At 32.7% G+C, this 17,086-nt stretch overlaps 4 protein-coding genes across 5 annotated transcripts; 2 read left to right on the top strand and 2 right to left on the bottom strand.

Annotated features, from left to right (window-relative positions):
• Positions 3,290 to 3,985, bottom strand: LOC109325648 (auxin-induced protein 15A-like). Its single transcript, XM_019558130.1, has one exon. It carries the CDS (start codon positions 3,699 to 3,701, stop codon positions 3,423 to 3,425), a length of 279 nt encoding a protein of 92 aa, XP_019413675.1. The 5' UTR covers positions 3,702 to 3,985; the 3' UTR covers positions 3,290 to 3,422.
• On the bottom strand, positions 5,596 to 6,230 carry LOC109325649 (auxin-induced protein 15A-like). Its single transcript, XM_019558131.1, has one exon. It carries the CDS (start codon positions 6,036 to 6,038, stop codon positions 5,790 to 5,792), a length of 249 nt encoding a protein of 82 aa, XP_019413676.1. The 5' UTR covers positions 6,039 to 6,230; the 3' UTR covers positions 5,596 to 5,789.
• LOC109325646 (transcription initiation factor TFIID subunit 14b-like) lies at positions 7,402 to 10,650 on the top strand. 2 transcript variants are annotated; one of them, XM_019558128.1, is made up of 6 exons: positions 7,402 to 7,639; positions 7,924 to 8,012; positions 8,129 to 8,350; positions 8,827 to 9,014; positions 9,105 to 9,226; positions 10,272 to 10,650. In XM_019558128.1, the coding sequence occupies exons 1-6, from the start codon at positions 7,610 to 7,612 to the stop codon at positions 10,314 to 10,316; spliced, it is 696 nt and encodes a 231-aa protein (XP_019413673.1). In that variant the 5' UTR covers positions 7,402 to 7,609; the 3' UTR covers positions 10,317 to 10,650. The 2 variants fall into 2 exon arrangements, with proteins under 2 accessions (XP_019413673.1, XP_019413672.1); XM_019558127.1 differs by having other exon boundaries at positions 7,406 to 7,639; positions 10,297 to 10,650.
• On the top strand, positions 13,489 to 14,187 carry LOC109325647 (auxin-responsive protein SAUR50-like). Its single transcript, XM_019558129.1, has one exon. It carries the CDS (start codon positions 13,505 to 13,507, stop codon positions 13,823 to 13,825), a length of 321 nt encoding a protein of 106 aa, XP_019413674.1. The 5' UTR covers positions 13,489 to 13,504; the 3' UTR covers positions 13,826 to 14,187.

Below are 17,086 nucleotides of genomic sequence, written 5' to 3' on the forward strand. Positions count from 1 at the left end.
GAAGGGCATCATTTACTTCAAACCAAGCATCTACAAAAGTTGCGAATGTGCCGAAGGGCTACATAGCAGTATATGTTGGAGAGAACACAAAGCGGTTCGTGATCCCAATATCATACTTGAACCAACGTTCATTTCAAGATTTACTTGGTCAAGCTGAGGAAGAATTCGGGTATGAACATCAAATGGGTGGCCTAACAATTCCTTGTAGAGAAGATGAGTTTTTGGATATTACTTCACAACTTCAATAACTGCTAATCCCATGCAACATAAAGCCTGATTAGACTTACATTACTTAGACACAATTTTTGTAACAGATTAATAACTTGAAAATATTGTTCTTTGTCATTATCCTACCTACATGGGTACAATATATGAAAGAGAAATTTATCAGCAATACCATATATTATTTTTTCGTTTTCCATCAAATCTCAGTCTAAATTTTCTTTGCATGGTCCTAAAAGAAGGAAAACAAAAAATAATCACTAAATTAGTTTCAATGATCATACTATATTGCAAAACCAGGAAAAAAGATGCAAGTAACTATTATGATTAATAACGATGATTATATATGACAAAAAGATTATGATAGAACAACTTGGTAAATGCTGCACCCAAAAAAAAACTTAGTGATTTCTATACTAAAAATAAACGTGGTTATTTGATAAGTATTTAGAGGAAGGTTTTTACCGTGCCTAATTACCATGATCCACTTGACTGAAATATGGCAGATATATGTTACTTGAGATCAAATTTCATTCATAAATGAAAGAAAAACATAACCCAAATAAAACTATGAAATTGAAATAGATAATTATGTGATCTACTTATTTACCCATACTTTTATAAATGTGTTAATGTGGTTATAGGCCATTCACTAATATGAGAAGTTCCCATTTTCTTTTGGCGTGGGCTTTGATTATTTCAAGAATTAAGATAACACAAATGTTGCTGTTTGCTTATTACTAATATGATAATTGTTTGAGGATTTATACTGAATTTAAATTGTTGTCTCCTATACAAATTGGCTTGTAAATTTTAAGGATGGATAAGTGAAATTGTATTTGATATTTTGTACAATAATTTTTCTTTGGTGAAAGCCTTCTTGAATTTTCTGTTGCTCCTTAAATCTTGGAAGAACAGATGTTACATACCAGTTACCATGAAGAGTGAAGAGTTATATCTGTTTGACTTCAAGACTAGGTACTAGGTAGCATATACATGTTTTTGGTCAATAAGTTCCATAGCAATCAATCAGTGAAGTAAAACTCACCACTACCATATGCATTGTTCTGGACCTATAAACAAATAACATGCTTAATTCGAGTTAAGTGATCACATGAATTCGACTGTATCTATGGCAGAAAATATTATTGCACCAACTTTGCTGTAAGGCTAATTGCTTCTCATATATGGTAATTGGAGTGAATAACTTGTTTCTCATAGGGAAAGACAAAATAAAAATGAAAAGTTACACAATGTTAAACTATCTCTATTGTACAAAATTGAGTTGATCATTGTATATATACAAGTTAATCTTCTACTTTAAGATCTATGCAAGTGGGAGGTGATATCTAGGAAGATATCTTCGCTACAAGGGATTGTAAGGCCACCCATTGGATGATCATATCCGAATTCTTCCTCGGCTTGATTAAGTAAAACTTGAAATAAAGGTTGGTTCAAGTATGATATTGGGATCACAAACCGCTTCACTTTCTCCCCGATGTACACTGCTATGTAGCCCTTTGGAACATCAACAACTTTTGAAGATGCTTGGTTTGCAGTATATGAAGTCCTTCTAATGTTTGCTAAACGAAAACCCATTGTAGTGTTTGTTGAGAAGAAACTTCTAAATGAGATAGATGTTTTGGAATTTTGAATGCTTCAGAATGTGAGTGATTTGTGTTGGTCCTAAATGGTTACAGCCATGAATATATATAGATGAAAGGATATGTAAGAAACCATTGGCTACTTGAATAATTGGTGGTGCCGTGGGACCTACTCGGAGACAAGGGCATATAAGAGGTCACATGGTATTGTCTTAGAGGACTCACTTTCACAAATCTAAATGTATCAAATTCAGATATACTTGATTATAATGGTGGAGACAGGATCATAAAAAATGTGGTCCATATATTAACCATATTTCACGAGGTGTTGCTTGTAATCTGGTGTACATACCAAATGTGGTTCACTGTAGTTTGTTATCAAGTATTCAATGTTGGTTCTCTTATTGCCTCCAAGTACTATGTTTAACAGCTATTAGTCATGTCCTGCTCGACATTTTCGGAGCCATTATTAGCAACATGTGATATGTCTAAAGCATGTCTCTCATTGGGGTAGCTCTAGTACTATCAATTCATGAACAAGCATTAAGTTACAGATGCATATGTCTTTGAATTGTTTCAAGTGGGTAATCTATGAGCCATTATTTCGGAAGGTGAGGTATGCGTGCATTCCCATTTAATTTCCTTATCCTTGAAAGAGTTCTCTAAGACAATACCATGTGACTCATTGTCTATAAGTAGACCCCATGACAGACCTCTTCAAAAGGACATATACTTGCATCATTTTGTACAACCTAAGCAACTTCCAAGGGAGATGAAGTCCCAAAAGGACATCTTGTAGTCTATGTTGGAGAACAAATGAGTCGGTTCGTGATTCCTATAATGCTTATCTTAACAGATTAATAGATGAGCCTGGTACATAGTTCTCATATCTTGCATGTAAATATACAAATATAAAGTGGTTGAGACTTGAGACCAATCAGGGAAACCTTGAAATGCAAAGCACACCATAGAAAAGAGAAGCTTATGAACTACGTATGCTGTATACAACTAAGCCAAGCTATAGTGATTACTAATTCACTACCAAATGAAAGGCATATAATACACTAAGAGAGGGAACCTACAATAAAAACAACAATGAGAGCATTTTATGCTTGTGGTAACATAGAAAACTGTCAAGGAATTATTGAGTCTGTAACAGAATGTTTAACAGTTGAGTTTGTGGTAAAATTGTGTACTGGACAGTGGTTATATAGATTCGTGGCATCCTCCCCATTACAAAAGTAGTTCAAGTAGTACAACCCAAAATTTGATTTCCATGTGTCTGTAATTGGACTTTGGATATGTTATCCTTATTTTTGGTCCTAGGAAAATTACTCTGCATCTGCCATGGCTAAGAAATTTATCAAAAGTTCAAAACAAACCAAGTCAGGTGTTTCTTTTAAGAGAGAAATGATTATTGTAATTTGCAGGCAATATAAACAGAAAACAAACATAATTTACTAGAGTAGTTGAATTCATTGTCATTGCTCAAAATTCGTAAACTTGTCATTCAAATAGTAATCTATTTACAAGTTGAGAAGATGTCAATTGTACAAAATGTCTATATTAATCTGTCAGAATCCTATAATGCGAGATTTACAAGCCATTCAAGCAAGAAGTTATATTTTGGAAGACTTCTTCATTGCAAGGAATTGAAAGACCACCCATTGGATGATCATATCCAAACTCTTCCTCCGCTTGGCTCAACAAGTCTTGGAATGAAGGTTGGTTCAGGTATGATATTGGGATCACAAACCGCTTCTGTTTCTCTCCAACATATACTGCAAGATACCCCTTCGAGACTGCTGCACCTTTTGAAGATGCTTGGCTGGCAGTGAATGATGCCCTTCGAATTGCAGGTAAACGGAAACCCATTTTTCGTGTTTGTTTTCAGAAAGAAGAACAAGGTGAAGCTCTCAAATTTGAGAAGAAAGTATCTAAATTGTAATATTTCAGGTTGCAAAATGCGTTCTGTTGCTTGTAAGGGCAAGAGGGTGTTTATTTATAGATTTTAAGGGTCTCTTTAAAATCAATTCCTAGTGAAATGATTGTTAAAAGATGGGGGCATGAAGATGAGAGATCACATGGTATTGTCTTTTAGGCCTCTATCAAGTATTAACAAGTTGTATAAGAGTGCATACCCCACCTTCTCAAAGGAATGGCAAATAGAGCAGCCACTTGCATTAACGTTAGGCGTACTCAATCGAAACCTAATGTTTGTTCATGTATTCTTTAATAAATACTCCTTATTTTATAGACATGCTTTCGACAATGTCACATGTTTTGTTCAATTTATAAGTTGGTAACTAGTCCCTTGCTTGTGAATTATATGGCAATGGATAGCTATAGATCACAAATGATCACATGGCATTCTTTAGAGGTGTCTAAAAGGATATAACAATTGATCAGGCTTAGCTAGGAAGTTGAATGAGAGTGCATAGCATACCCCACCTTCTGAGATGATTTGCCACTCGAAACTGTTTGAAGACACCTGCATAGGTGAAACCTATTCATGCATTGTGCTTCAGACAAGCTTTAGACACCTCACATATTTTCTTCCTATACCCTTTGTCCACTTCCAAAAGAATGATACAAGGAGAAAAATAAAGTGGATAATATTCAAAATAAAAGTAAGTGTCTTCTGTGGAAATGTCTCGTCTAATCTATATGTGTCCATTAGCATGTTACATACTATTCAACCAAGAAGGAACTCATCCTCCCACCACGGAATTGCTAGACCACCCGTTCGATGGTCATATCCAAAGTGTTCTTTAGCTTGACATAGTGACTCTTGTAATGAAGATTGTTCAAGAATGATATAGGGATCGACTGCTTCTGTGCATATCCTCGTCTTTCGACCAAAATGGGCAACATCTTCTATTACTGTTGTGACATTTGGGCAATAACTTAACAGTGATAGTCCATGCTTTGCAGCCCAAGAAACAACTTATACTCCATGTGATGGTCCTGCTTGATTAGGAAAATAGAAGAATCGCTTAAGAAATTGGGATGATTTTACAATGCTGGTAGAAATGAAGCAGCGCCAATTAATTGAAAGATAATCATGGCTATTTGGAAAAAGCTAAAAGTCTTGTCATAACCTTTGTGAAGAAAGGCTTTCACTAAATAGGATTACATATGACTTAAGAGGATATGCACAGATTAAATTTATAGCATAACCATTTGATTTATGGATGTAGACCCCAACGCTTAGCTTTGCTATAACATATGCTTTTTTATTCTTTTGTGTGAACATTTTAAACTTAGACAATCTTCAATCTAGTATTGTATGGTCACAGCTTCTTTTATCTTAAAAGAGAAGCCAGAGAAAAGCATTGGTTATTTGACTTCATGTGATCAAGATCATAATAATGCAACCGTTACTTGACACATGCAGTACTAGAAAGACTATCATAAATTACTTAGTCTTATATTATATGGTCATGGACACCAGAATGGTTTTGATTCATACTCAAAATCGAAATACAACGTAATATGTAAACATCTGCAGTACAACTGCTTAGAAAAGATTGGTCACCATGTTTTCGACAAGAGCAATATAAAGAAAGAAGCACTAAAATGACATTCAGATCATCAACAAAAACCAGGTCCAAGTACTAGTAAAAATATGATCTTGCACTTGCAAATAAAAACACAGGAACCCCTCAAGAGGTCACTAACCAAGTTTATGTTAGCACACCAAAGAAAATAGATTACCATCCACTTAACAGTTTAAAATAATGGATCATGAGAAAGCATATAAAATAAATGAACTGAACTATAATGAGAAAGTTGTAATTATCTGTGTTTATAAGTTTCTAACTTTCTGTATCCGGTACATCTTTCCAATTCTCTGAGGAGGACAAGAATAAAAGATAAAGAAATTTACATGTTTAGACTAGGACTAGTTTACAAAATTGAAAACTTTAAAATCTCATTGACTATCTATTTCAATCTTCTCCTTTACGACTTGTGCAAGCGAGAAGTGATATCAAGGAAGACATCTTCTCGACAAGGGATTGTAAGGCCACCCATCGGATGATCAAATCCAAATTCTTGTTCTGCTTGACTCAACAATTCTTGAATTGACGGTTGGTTCAAGTATGATACAGGAATCACAAACCGCTTCATTTGATTTTCTCCTACATAAACTGCAAGATAACCCTTTCGAACATGTGTGCGCCTTTGAAGACCAGGCAAACGGAAACCCATTGCAGAGTTAAAGAGTGATTCGAATTTTTAATAGACTTTTGTAGCTACTAGTATTTGATTCTTCAAGTTAAAATGTGAAGGACTTGATTGTTTGTGAATGCAACCATTAGTCCATGACTATCTTAATATATATGGGTAAAGAAAAGGCTTTGGAAAACTTTTTGGTATACATGATTGATGAAGGATCACATGGTATTGTCTAGGGATGCCTATTTTTCAAAGTTGAAGAAATTATTTGTGTCTGAAAGCTCCACTTTTTTTACTCAAGAGCAAGATGGTATGAACTTGAAAATTCAAACCACAGAAACTGTCCTTGTCAACATATAATGCTTGTCTAAACTATTATAGTATCTTGCTGAAAAATTGAGTTCAAGACAAGTTTGAGACATATCATTTATCATGTAGTACTACTTTGTGATTAGGAAACTGATAACATTAGCATGTGTACCTAAAGCATTTAGATAAGATAAGGCAAATAAATTGTTGACACTAGGCACTTAATATTGGACAAGAGCTAATAATCAGAAATGTTTTGGTTGGAAATGTGGGTCTAACCAAATAATGTTGCATTGTACAAGAGAAATAGTAGACGCATCTCAAGTTAGTGGAAATCTACTTTGATCTAGGACTATGGCCCATTTATATCTTCTTTGTCAAGAAATACTAGACACTCATATTGAATTCTATCTATTGCCAATAAAAAATCTTCAATTATTTTCTCTTTCTGGCGTTCAAGTCTTTGAAATTGACCAAAGATTTTGCTATCTACTACTGTTTCTTGATGGGCCACCAATAGATTGTGTCCTTAGAATTTCAGTCTTTTACAAGTTACAACAAATAAGCAAATGAACCAAAAAAAAATAGTTAGAGTACACACAATGTGAAGTTTTGAACTGAAATTCTTGTAAGTTATATCTAGCATTATTGCTAATCCCTCTGCCCAATTTCATCTACCACTGATTCTTCCATACACTTACTTTCATCTATAAAATACACAACATGTCCTAAGCCTCCTTAATCAAATTCAGTTGTGAACAGAAATAACATCCTTTTAAGTTAGACATTATCAACTTCTTATTCATATTCCTCTTTACTAATAATTATAAAATTTAATAGTTTAAAACTAAAATTATGATGGATTACTTAGAACGTGGATAGAGTATAAGTTTTGCGCAAAGATAAAGTGTTGTGACTCATCGGTTTATTTAAATCCTAGAAATAGTCTCTCCATACTTACAAAATACGAGTGCAAAGTTGATTTTTTTTCTCTCATCTTTTTCTAATGATTTTCTGAATTCTACAATTTAAATTAAAAGAAAAAACAGCCCTTAACTGGCCCAATTGGAACTCATATTCTTTCACTTGAGGACTCTGGATTGGGCCAGAAATGATTTAGCATCAGAGAGCAAACGACATCGTAAAGGGCATAAACAATGGTAGACCCACGAACCCTAAAATGAGTACCTCAGATTCAACTTCAATTTATGTAACGAAGTCGTAAATTGATATGAGCAACAATTCATGTTGGAAAAACTGGGTCCAGATCAGCCTCAATCCCAGCGAGAACTAAAATGGGCAAATCCGAAGACAAGGATAGAAAGGTACCCTTTGATTCCATTCAAATTTGGATAAGATCCCATTTTCCAAATCATCGAACCAAATAGTTCCCCCAAACCGTACTCTTTTTAGAGTGTGTAAAGATTGCACCTTTATTCCGTTTAGGGTTTCAAAATGAAAGCTTTGAATTTGAACTATCATACAGCACTACGATGAACCTCAAAATCAATGTACAGAACGCCAAATATGATCTTTAAATGTCATAAAAAATGAAAACAAGTTCCATTGTTTTTATTCATTGTATAACTGTAACCATGGTTTTGTGTAGAACTTGGGTAAGAAACTCAAAGATGTAGAAATAAGCATTCCAATAGTGTATGGAAACATCGCATTCTGGCTTGGCAAAAAGGCTAGTGAGTAAGTATCCCACATTGCAACCTATTGCATGTTTAATGCATTGCTCAAAAATTATTTTTTCTTTAACAAAAAAAACTTAAAATGAAAAGCTAGTAACCATGTTTATGTTATACAAGGTATCACTCACATAAATGGACTGTATATGTTCGTGGATCTACAAATGAGGAACTTGGGCCGTTCATAAAGCGTGCTGTTTTTCAGTTGCATTCTAGTTTCAATAATCCGACGCGGGTTGTAAACTCACCGCCGTTTGAGTTGTCAGAGTCAGGATGGGGTGAATTTGAAATCGCCATCACAATTTATTTTCACAGTGATATTTGTGATAAGCCTTTGAACTTGTGAGTTGCTGATTACTGCATTTGATTTAGTAGCTGGTTCCAAAAAAAGTTTTGTTGGGTCATTTGTTGATATGTTTAAGTTCTATGCTAGAAAATACTGTTAAGGGTAGACAAAATTTCAACTTACTTTTTGGGATCTATCTACACCTATGGACATGTGCTTATGCTTCTGGAATATGCAGCGTGGTGCCTTGCTAAATTTAGTTGGATAGTACAATTTGGCTCGGGTGCTTCATTTTATTTAATAATAAGCTTGGGTGAGTGTACAACTAATACAATATTGTGCTAAGTTTTGCTAAAGTAGATCAAGTTATATGGCTCAAATGCTTCATTATGTTATAGAATGGTAATATACTAAATGACAATACAACTGGTATTCACTGCTATTAATCATGCAGGTTTTGCAGACTATTTTGTTTTGAATGTCAAAATAATTTCTGAATCTTGTATTTTATTGAAGTGCAATATATATACAGATATCATCACTTGAAGTTGTATCCCGAGGATGAAAACAGCTCCATGTCCACAAAGAAGCCGGTTGTTGTGGAATGTTATGATGAGATAGTTGTCCCGGATCCATCCGAGGCTTTCTTAGCTCGTGCGCAAAGTCATCCAGCGGTGAACTTTCCAAGATTGCCTGCTGGGCTTACCTTGCCTCCTCCTAGTATGTTACTTAATTGTTACTGCTGTTATGTGCACCTTCTTTTTCGTCTCATGCATGATTTAATTGATTGTGTACATCATATAAATGCAGTACCTGTTGAGGATGCAAGTAAAAGGAGGAAAGGTGACACCAAAGATCATTCCTTATGCCAATGGTTCATGAATTTCTCAGAAGCGGATGAGCTCTTACAGCTTGCGGCAGCTCGTCAGCAGGTACATTTGACATGATTCATTATATCAAGTATATAATCTTTGTGGATGCCTTTCTGGTACATTTATATGAAATTTGAATGAACCATTGACAGCATGTACTTAATTGCATCCTTACAAAGAGCAAACTACATCATACACAGACACCTTTTTGCTCTTTGTAATTATCACCCTAGCATATAGTGATATAGATTACAGAAGCACCTGTTACGTAGAGAAATGTGATAGATCAAGTTTCATTACTTAAATGTGGGGATTTTTTTAATCAAAAATAAAATATCTAAGGACTAATCCTTTTTTTTTCTTTCCTCATATTTTCTTTGCACTTATGAACGTTTACTCACGACTCAGCAGTCCAGTCTCTACTGTTCTATGCTTCGAAGTGTATCTTTGTTGGTATGATGTTTATGGCCTATTTTTTGTGATTAGTTGAAGTCAGAGGTGTTATGCTTTTAAATTATGAGAACATAATGGACAAACTTTTTTAAATAAGATTATTGGCTATACTGACCTGTGCATGTATGGGGTCCTTGTTTTGAAATTAAATAATTTGATTTAACTTTTAAAGCTGGAGGGGTGATGTATCTGCTGATTAAAATTATTCTAGTTTTCTTTAGTAGTTATCATGTTGCATCACTCTTGTTCTTCATCATTAAAGGATTTAATCCTGGCATATATTATCATCAACATGTTGTGGCTTCTCTAGGTTCTAATACTTTTCTATGTGGGACATGAATGTTTAAAATACATAATTGTATACCATAATGCAACTTTTGAATGATAACTAAGACTTAATTATATAATTCTAATGTTTTCCATGACTCACTTTTAAATTTTGTGATCACTCAATGTAGATGAAGTTATTTTCACTTCTACTAATCATTGACCATTGTCAGTACACTAAAGTTTGCATTGCAATCCCTTTCCTTATTTTTCATGATAAACTGGTTGATTACCTGAGTTAGTGGAACTTATATATGCCCAATCATGGAAGTGATAGAGTAGTGGTAAAAAAATTGTCATAACTGTTTTATTTGCCACCTGACAGTTATCTCGCCTTTTAAATGGCTCAGGTTCAAGCTCATATTGCTAAACTCAAAAGACAGATAAATTTGATAGATGGGCAGCATCAACATTCAACAGTTTAAATCTTCTTCTGACTAGTAGATGTACAATTATGATCTTTGAAGTTTTGTTTTCTAACTAGCCAGGCTGCAGAAGAATCAGTTGATCAAATCTTCCACTCGACTAGTCCATATTATACTTTCATTTCAATTTTGTCTGCAATGTTATAATGTTTAAGATTAGTCTGACCAATAAACCTATGCAGCAAATGTGTATGGTTTAATCCTAAAGATCTAAAAATGTATTCTTTCCTTTTTTGGGGTTTATTATATACAATCAATATAGCTATATAGTTAGATATACCATGCTGACTCTTAATGTAGTACACTGGTTGATGATAGAAGTTTGAAACTCTCTTGCTTGTTTTTTCACCATCTTTGATAAATTGAAGAATCATTAGTAAATGTTTACCAGATTGGCATAACACTACAAACTTCAAAGTGAACCCCACTTTAAAAATAGTTGTTCTATCCATCTTAATCATGCATCTAATATTATTACTAATAAACTTTTGGGTGCTTCTAGATATAGTCTATAACATTTTATTTTTAATTTGTATAATGTATAGATTAAAACCATTAGATATATGTGAGCCTCTTATATATTATTTGTATAGAAATCTATGATTTCTCCCTTCTAATCTTAATCTTGTGTATTTCTATTAACCTTATATGTTTTTTTGAAAGAATTATGAACATATCTTAAATTTGTATCTTATATATCATAATCATAAGTCTCTTAGCAAGTGGATTTTTGGGGTGAAGGGTAACATGGCCTTCATGTGCTAACTTAAAGGTTAAGTCCACATCAAGTTAAAAGAATATCCTTTGGTTGATTTGCTCCTCAGAGTGAGAATGGTGGGCCTTTCAAGTCCCTCTCTTATTTTAAATCCATCTCCTTCTCCAACTAATCTCATTCACAGAACATGAAGAGTCTATGCAAGGAAGGTCACATCCATTTATCTGGTTCCCTATGTGTCTTGGAATGTATGTAATATATCAAATCCATAAATTCTCTTCACTTTCTTCCTGCCCAATATAATAACAACAATAATAAAATTACTATGGTTTTATCAACATTAATGTGTCTTCTATAGGTGTGCATTTGTATTAGAATCTTAATACATTAATGAAAACTTATCCATCAATCATTTATGAAATATACATAAAATTATAAAATTATCCACATTCACCAATTCAAACTTAACAATCCATCTATTCATCCAACTCACCCATCCATATCCAATTCATTTGAATTATTATTTTTAAAACAATTGAAAGTTTGAAACCAAAACCACTTAAAAGTCATCATTTTCAACAATTACTTTTAAAAGAAAGCATTTGTTTTTAAAATCACTCTTTGGTTACTCCTATCCCTTTTATTTCAATCTTGTAGTGGAATTTTTTTTTGCTTTTTTTATAAATTGAATATCTATGTAAATTAATATACAAATGAATATCTATTAGATATAATTGATGGATGAGAATTCATCCATTATTAAATTATATATTCATTTAATTTTGTTCACCTAAATGGTTTGTTACCATACTCTTATTATAGTTATGTGAGTTAAGGTAATGAATGAAGATGAAAGCATGGTTGGAGTAGATAGTGGTGCACATTGGATACAATTTGTGTCTTATTATAGTTATAGGATCTAGTGGTGGTGGTTTAAAGCAGGACCACATGGTATTATTGAGACTTATTTCTACACTGGAGTGGATAATCCAATTACAAATAAAGGTCCAGAATTTGACAAGCATGAAATATACACCTTTAATTAATTACAATCTTTCTTATATACATTGTGTCTATCCTTAATATTAATGTCTTCCAAAAAATGAACCCATCAATCACGTTGTTGATTGTAACCTCTCCCGGTTCAACTATTTGCATTTGAAATTGCTTCAACTATTTGCATTTGAAATTGAAATGCATAGTAAAAAGATATTATTGCGGTCAAAACTTGGAAAAGATGTGTAACACTGTGACATACACATGGGTTTCTGCCAAAATGGTTTTATTTGCACTGAGTCTAATGTCAGATCACAAGTCCAACAATAAGATTCTATGCATATGAGAGACTAGGATTTAAGCCCCTCCTATTATATTTCTCTCACCCTAGTTCTAGGCTACACGATTTTATTACTTTTGGGTAAAAAGTATTAAAACAATGAGAATATGTATATGTCGGATATTATAAGAGTTTTATATATTATTATTGTATTGTCTATTATTTATATTGAATGATTATTAAATTTTTTAGAAAAGTAATGTTGCATAATGTACGATGGATAGATATTTAGCTCTTAAAATAAAACTAAAATTGAAAGAATACTAAGTCATCCAATATTTCAGTCAACTTCAACAGAAAAGAAGACAGCTTTTCAAAGACTTTATGACGAGGCTCTGTCCTTCTAAGGCTTTTAAGCCTGATCCAAAGTGCCCTAATAATAGAATAAAAAATATATTTTATGGTTAGTATAGAGATAGAGAAAAGTGATATAGAAGATATCCACTTATATGATATGAATTAGTAGTTGGTTCAAGTAAATATTGTTATTTGTTATCTTTTTGTATGAAGAAAACCTTTATCAAGAGAGTTAGCCCATTACATGTAAATGTTTCAGACTTAAATGAGATTGATAGTTGAAAGAAAATGAATTCGGTGATGATGAATGGCAAACTTGAAAACAGACAGACAATGGGGATTAGGATTTGGATGTATTATTTCAGGAAAACATGAAGATTTAATATTTTTAATTGACATAACATAGTTTTATAACAACATGTCATGGGTTCATATTATTAGACAAGTATGGATTGTTTTTGAGATGTTCCAAAATCTGTCTCAAATCAATTACATTATATTATATTAATTAAAAAAATTAAAACTTTCATAATTTTATTTATTTTTGCTTCATTGTTATCGGTTAAAGATATTCGTGACTCGGGAGTATGGCTCCCACAATGTTGTTTCCAGAAATACACAAACCCCAACAAACCCGTGGTCTGTCCTTTGCACCCACATTCCACATGACCCCTCTCCCTCTTCATAAATACCCCATCATCACTCCCTCTCTAACCATTACCATTACCACTATACCTACCTCTACTTCTTCACTCTCTTATCTATCAACTTCATTTCTTACAAAAATGGCCATTAGAAAATCAAACAAACTTCACCAAAATGCACTAGTTTTGAAACAAATCCTCAAGAGGTGTTCAAGCCTAGGAAAGAAACATGGTTATGATGATTATGGTCTCCCTCTTGATGTCCCAAAAGGACATTTTGCTGTTTATGTTGGTGAAAATAGAACTAGGTATATTGTTCCTATATCATTCTTAACTCACCCTCAGTTTCAATCCTTACTTAGACAAGCTGAAGAAGAATTTGGCTTTGATCATGATATGGGCATCACTATTCCATGTGAAGAAGTTGTTTTTCGATCTCTAACTTCATCAATGATCAGATGAAATCAAATGAAAGGATAAAGTTTATGCTTTGTGGTTGAAGATGCATGATGACCCAAGATGAAGCTGCACCTATATTATTGCTTCTCTTTTTTTAACATCACTCTTCATCACATTATTATTCTTGATCATCATCTACTCTCTTTTTTTATATCCATCTCATTCTTTTCTTCTTCTGTTTTGGGTTTTTATGTCAATTATTATGTGACTCTCTAACGTTGTAACCATGAGCATTTCATGGGGTGAAATTTGTATAAAGGTTTCAGGTTTTCCTCACAGAGGTTCTATATTATACCCTGTGAGAGTATGTTAGTTATGTCAATGAAAAAGCAAGGGAGTTAATGTTCTCTTCTACTTTAATTTCATGTCACTGTTACTTCTTCTCTCTAATTTGATGTCACTGTTACTTCTTCTCTAATATTAAGATGACAAAATACTAGATCCAATATTGAATTATTTTTCTTAAATCTTAACTAAAAGCAAGGTATAATTTCAAACACAGATAAAAAGTATGTATAATGATGATAATAAAAAGCTTTTAATATAATTTCTAAACCAGTCATATTATATGTGCAATATAACTTTAAATTTTTCTCCTACCACAAATAAAATTATTTTAAACAACATTTTGTAGTCCACAAAAGTTGTACACAAAATATCTCTGTTTTTTCTTCTTTTTGAAATGTAAAACAATTTTCTTTCGAATGATATCAATTTTTTTGGTTTTGAAATGGAAGATATGACATATAGTTAAATTCAGGGTAAATATAGAATATTACATTAATACCTCAAGAGATGAGAAAAAAAAATGTATATATTAATAATGCAATACAAATCAATGGTACATAATGCAATGATTATGTAAGGTATAAATCTTTAAATTACACAATTATATTAACATGATAATATGATATCATTACACTCACCATCACCACCCTTGGTGATGATTGAAATTACTTTAACTACCCTAGGTGATCTTTAAACTAAACTTTATAAAGTTTACTGTAATTTCCCCGGACATAAATAAACAAAGCATGCATAGTTTGTCAGAAGAGAACGTGCAGTACTAAAGGGGTACGGAACATCTTGGTACGATTGGGCTTAACTTTTCGATTATCTTGGTTAGAAAATTTATTGATGCCCCACATTGTAACATGAAGCAAAATCAGATGATAATGTAAATGGATTTAATATATGTACCAACAGTGCTTTTTGTTACATTGTCAGTAAATTATTGAGCATTGATTTGTTAACCACCATTGACTTTTTCAAATAAAAGTAATGCAAATCAATCGTAAATAATATGCTAACAGTATAAAACACATTATATTGTCGGTGCATAGAATTTAATCTCAATATAAATTAGTTTGAAAACAGTTACAAGCTCTGATCACTTCTCAGAAACTCAGGTGTTAAATGTTGTTGGTCGATAACTTGTGATTATTTTACCAACTTCATTTGAATATTCTGTTTTTGTTTACACATATCTGGTGGTTACAATTAAAAAATAATGCATACCAGACTCTCTCACCAATTCTATTCACTTAATGATAATTAATATCTTAAAATTAAATAATATGAATGTGGTGTCATTACTAGGACTAGGGTGGAGCATGAGACTTTTAATAATAGTTAAGTTAAAAGCTAAATATTTTAATTCTTTGATGGTTCCTTGCTTTAGTATAACAGAATATACTTAATAATTGAATAAATTATGGGACCCAAAGACTTTCGTATCTTCCTCTCCTTTTTCCTTCAATACCGGATCTGGAAGGACTGAAAAATATGGGATCCAAAGAAATAGGTTGCACCCCAAAATATGATACTAAACACGAAGAAAATCCTCCATATATTCTTTCCATTATCACGCACTGATTGTGTATGAATCTTTACGTTTTTTCATTAAAAAAATCCTCTCAAAATGGACACGAAGTGAAAGGGATGGAGTTAGAGTGTTTGAGGGTAGCATGAGTTTGCAAATCATTATTAAGCATTAATTAAAGGCTAACCAAGTTGCATAGAAACAAACTGAACTGATAGCAACTAATTTTCCTATTGCATGAGGACCAGCTGAGAAAAAAAGCTGCTTTGGGTTAAGATGGTCCTGTCTATATTATTAATGCCTCTCTCTATTTCTCTTTTCAGCCACAAAAAAGTACTTCTCACACTCTAACTTTTCTTAATCTTATAACTGTCTCACCAACTCCCTTAGCTAACTAACCCCTTAATGAATATTTTTTGCTTTGATTTTCCCTAAACCCAATATTTTATTTTCCTCTTCTGACAAAATATATTCACCTATTTCTATATTGTCCATGACTTTGTTTCTCTCTCTTGTACCCAAACACACATGAAGGATTGATTTTTATGGACCAACAAAAGATTCAATCAAATTAAAGAAGCAAATAGTTCAAAAATGCCAGTTGTGATGACTAAATGCATTTTCATTTTATGTGGCAGGAGGTGAATATTCTTGCAAAGCTAGCTTTATGTCTTGATTTATTTCAAGCTTGTAATATTTATTTGTTTCTATCTCCAATAATACATTTGTACTTGCCCCTATGCTATATTGTCGCATTGTGTTAACTTGTAAATACATCAAATTCTAATCAGAATTATGATTATTCAGGAAGTTATTGTTGTTTTTTACACTGGATGAGATTTGGGATCTCTTTGGAATTTTGTCCATGAGTGCACCACCCATGTTCTCACCTATTTCCTTGAAAGTTCCAATCTTGAACTATAATTTTACATCGTACAATTGTATATCCCATCCTTGAGATTCACAACTAGAGTCAACATTATTGCATTCTTACTTTATATTAGCAATTATATGTATATAACATCATGGACATTACCAAAATGATAAATGGGTCGAGAAAGTGAATGATGTATGACCTAATGTTGTGAGTTGGACATCAAATCGGAAGAAGTTCCGTATTAGGTTTAAATGGTTAAATTGTTTGGTCGGACTAGATGATTTCATATATGATTTATCATTTTTATCTATAAATATATAGTTATATATAAATACAAAATTTTATATAATTAATAATTATATAATTATATTGAAATAACATTTTTCCGTTTTTTGGATCAAGAGTAAAACAAAATATTAGTGTTCTATTTTTTTAAAATTTTAAGTGAACCGTCTGGTTCACTACCCGGTAAGAGCTCTGATTCCACTTGTTAAGGTTAGAGCACAATGCGGAAGCACAGGATTGAATCAATTGAGAACAAAAGAGAAGCAAGTAAAGGATAAAG

Source organism: Lupinus angustifolius, chromosome LG13 (genome assembly GCF_001865875.1).
Source record: "Lupinus angustifolius cultivar Tanjil chromosome LG13, LupAngTanjil_v1.0, whole genome shotgun sequence".
NCBI classification, from domain to species: Eukaryota; Viridiplantae; Streptophyta; class Magnoliopsida; order Fabales; family Fabaceae; genus Lupinus; species Lupinus angustifolius.

Excerpts from the sequence above, each read along its gene's own strand:
- LOC109325646 (XM_019558127.1), top strand. The coding sequence starts at position 7,610 with ATGGGCAAATCCGAAGACAAGGATAGAAAG. Across the intron at positions 8,351-8,826 it reads TGTGATAAGCCTTTGAACTT|ATATCATCACTTGAAGTTGT; the intron begins GTGAGTTGCTGA and ends ATATATATACAG. Across the intron at positions 9,227-10,296 it reads TTGCGGCAGCTCGTCAGCAG|GTTCAAGCTCATATTGCTAA; the intron begins GTACATTTGACA and ends TAAATGGCTCAG.
- LOC109325647 (XM_019558129.1), top strand. The coding sequence starts at position 13,505 with ATGGCCATTAGAAAATCAAACAAACTTCACCAAAATGCACTAGTTTTG.
- LOC109325648 (XM_019558130.1), bottom strand. The coding sequence starts at position 3,701 with ATGGGTTTCCGTTTACCTGCAATTCGAAGGGCATCATTCACTGCCAGC.
- LOC109325649 (XM_019558131.1), bottom strand. The coding sequence starts at position 6,038 with ATGGGTTTCCGTTTGCCTGGTCTTCAAAGGCGCACACATGTTCGAAAG.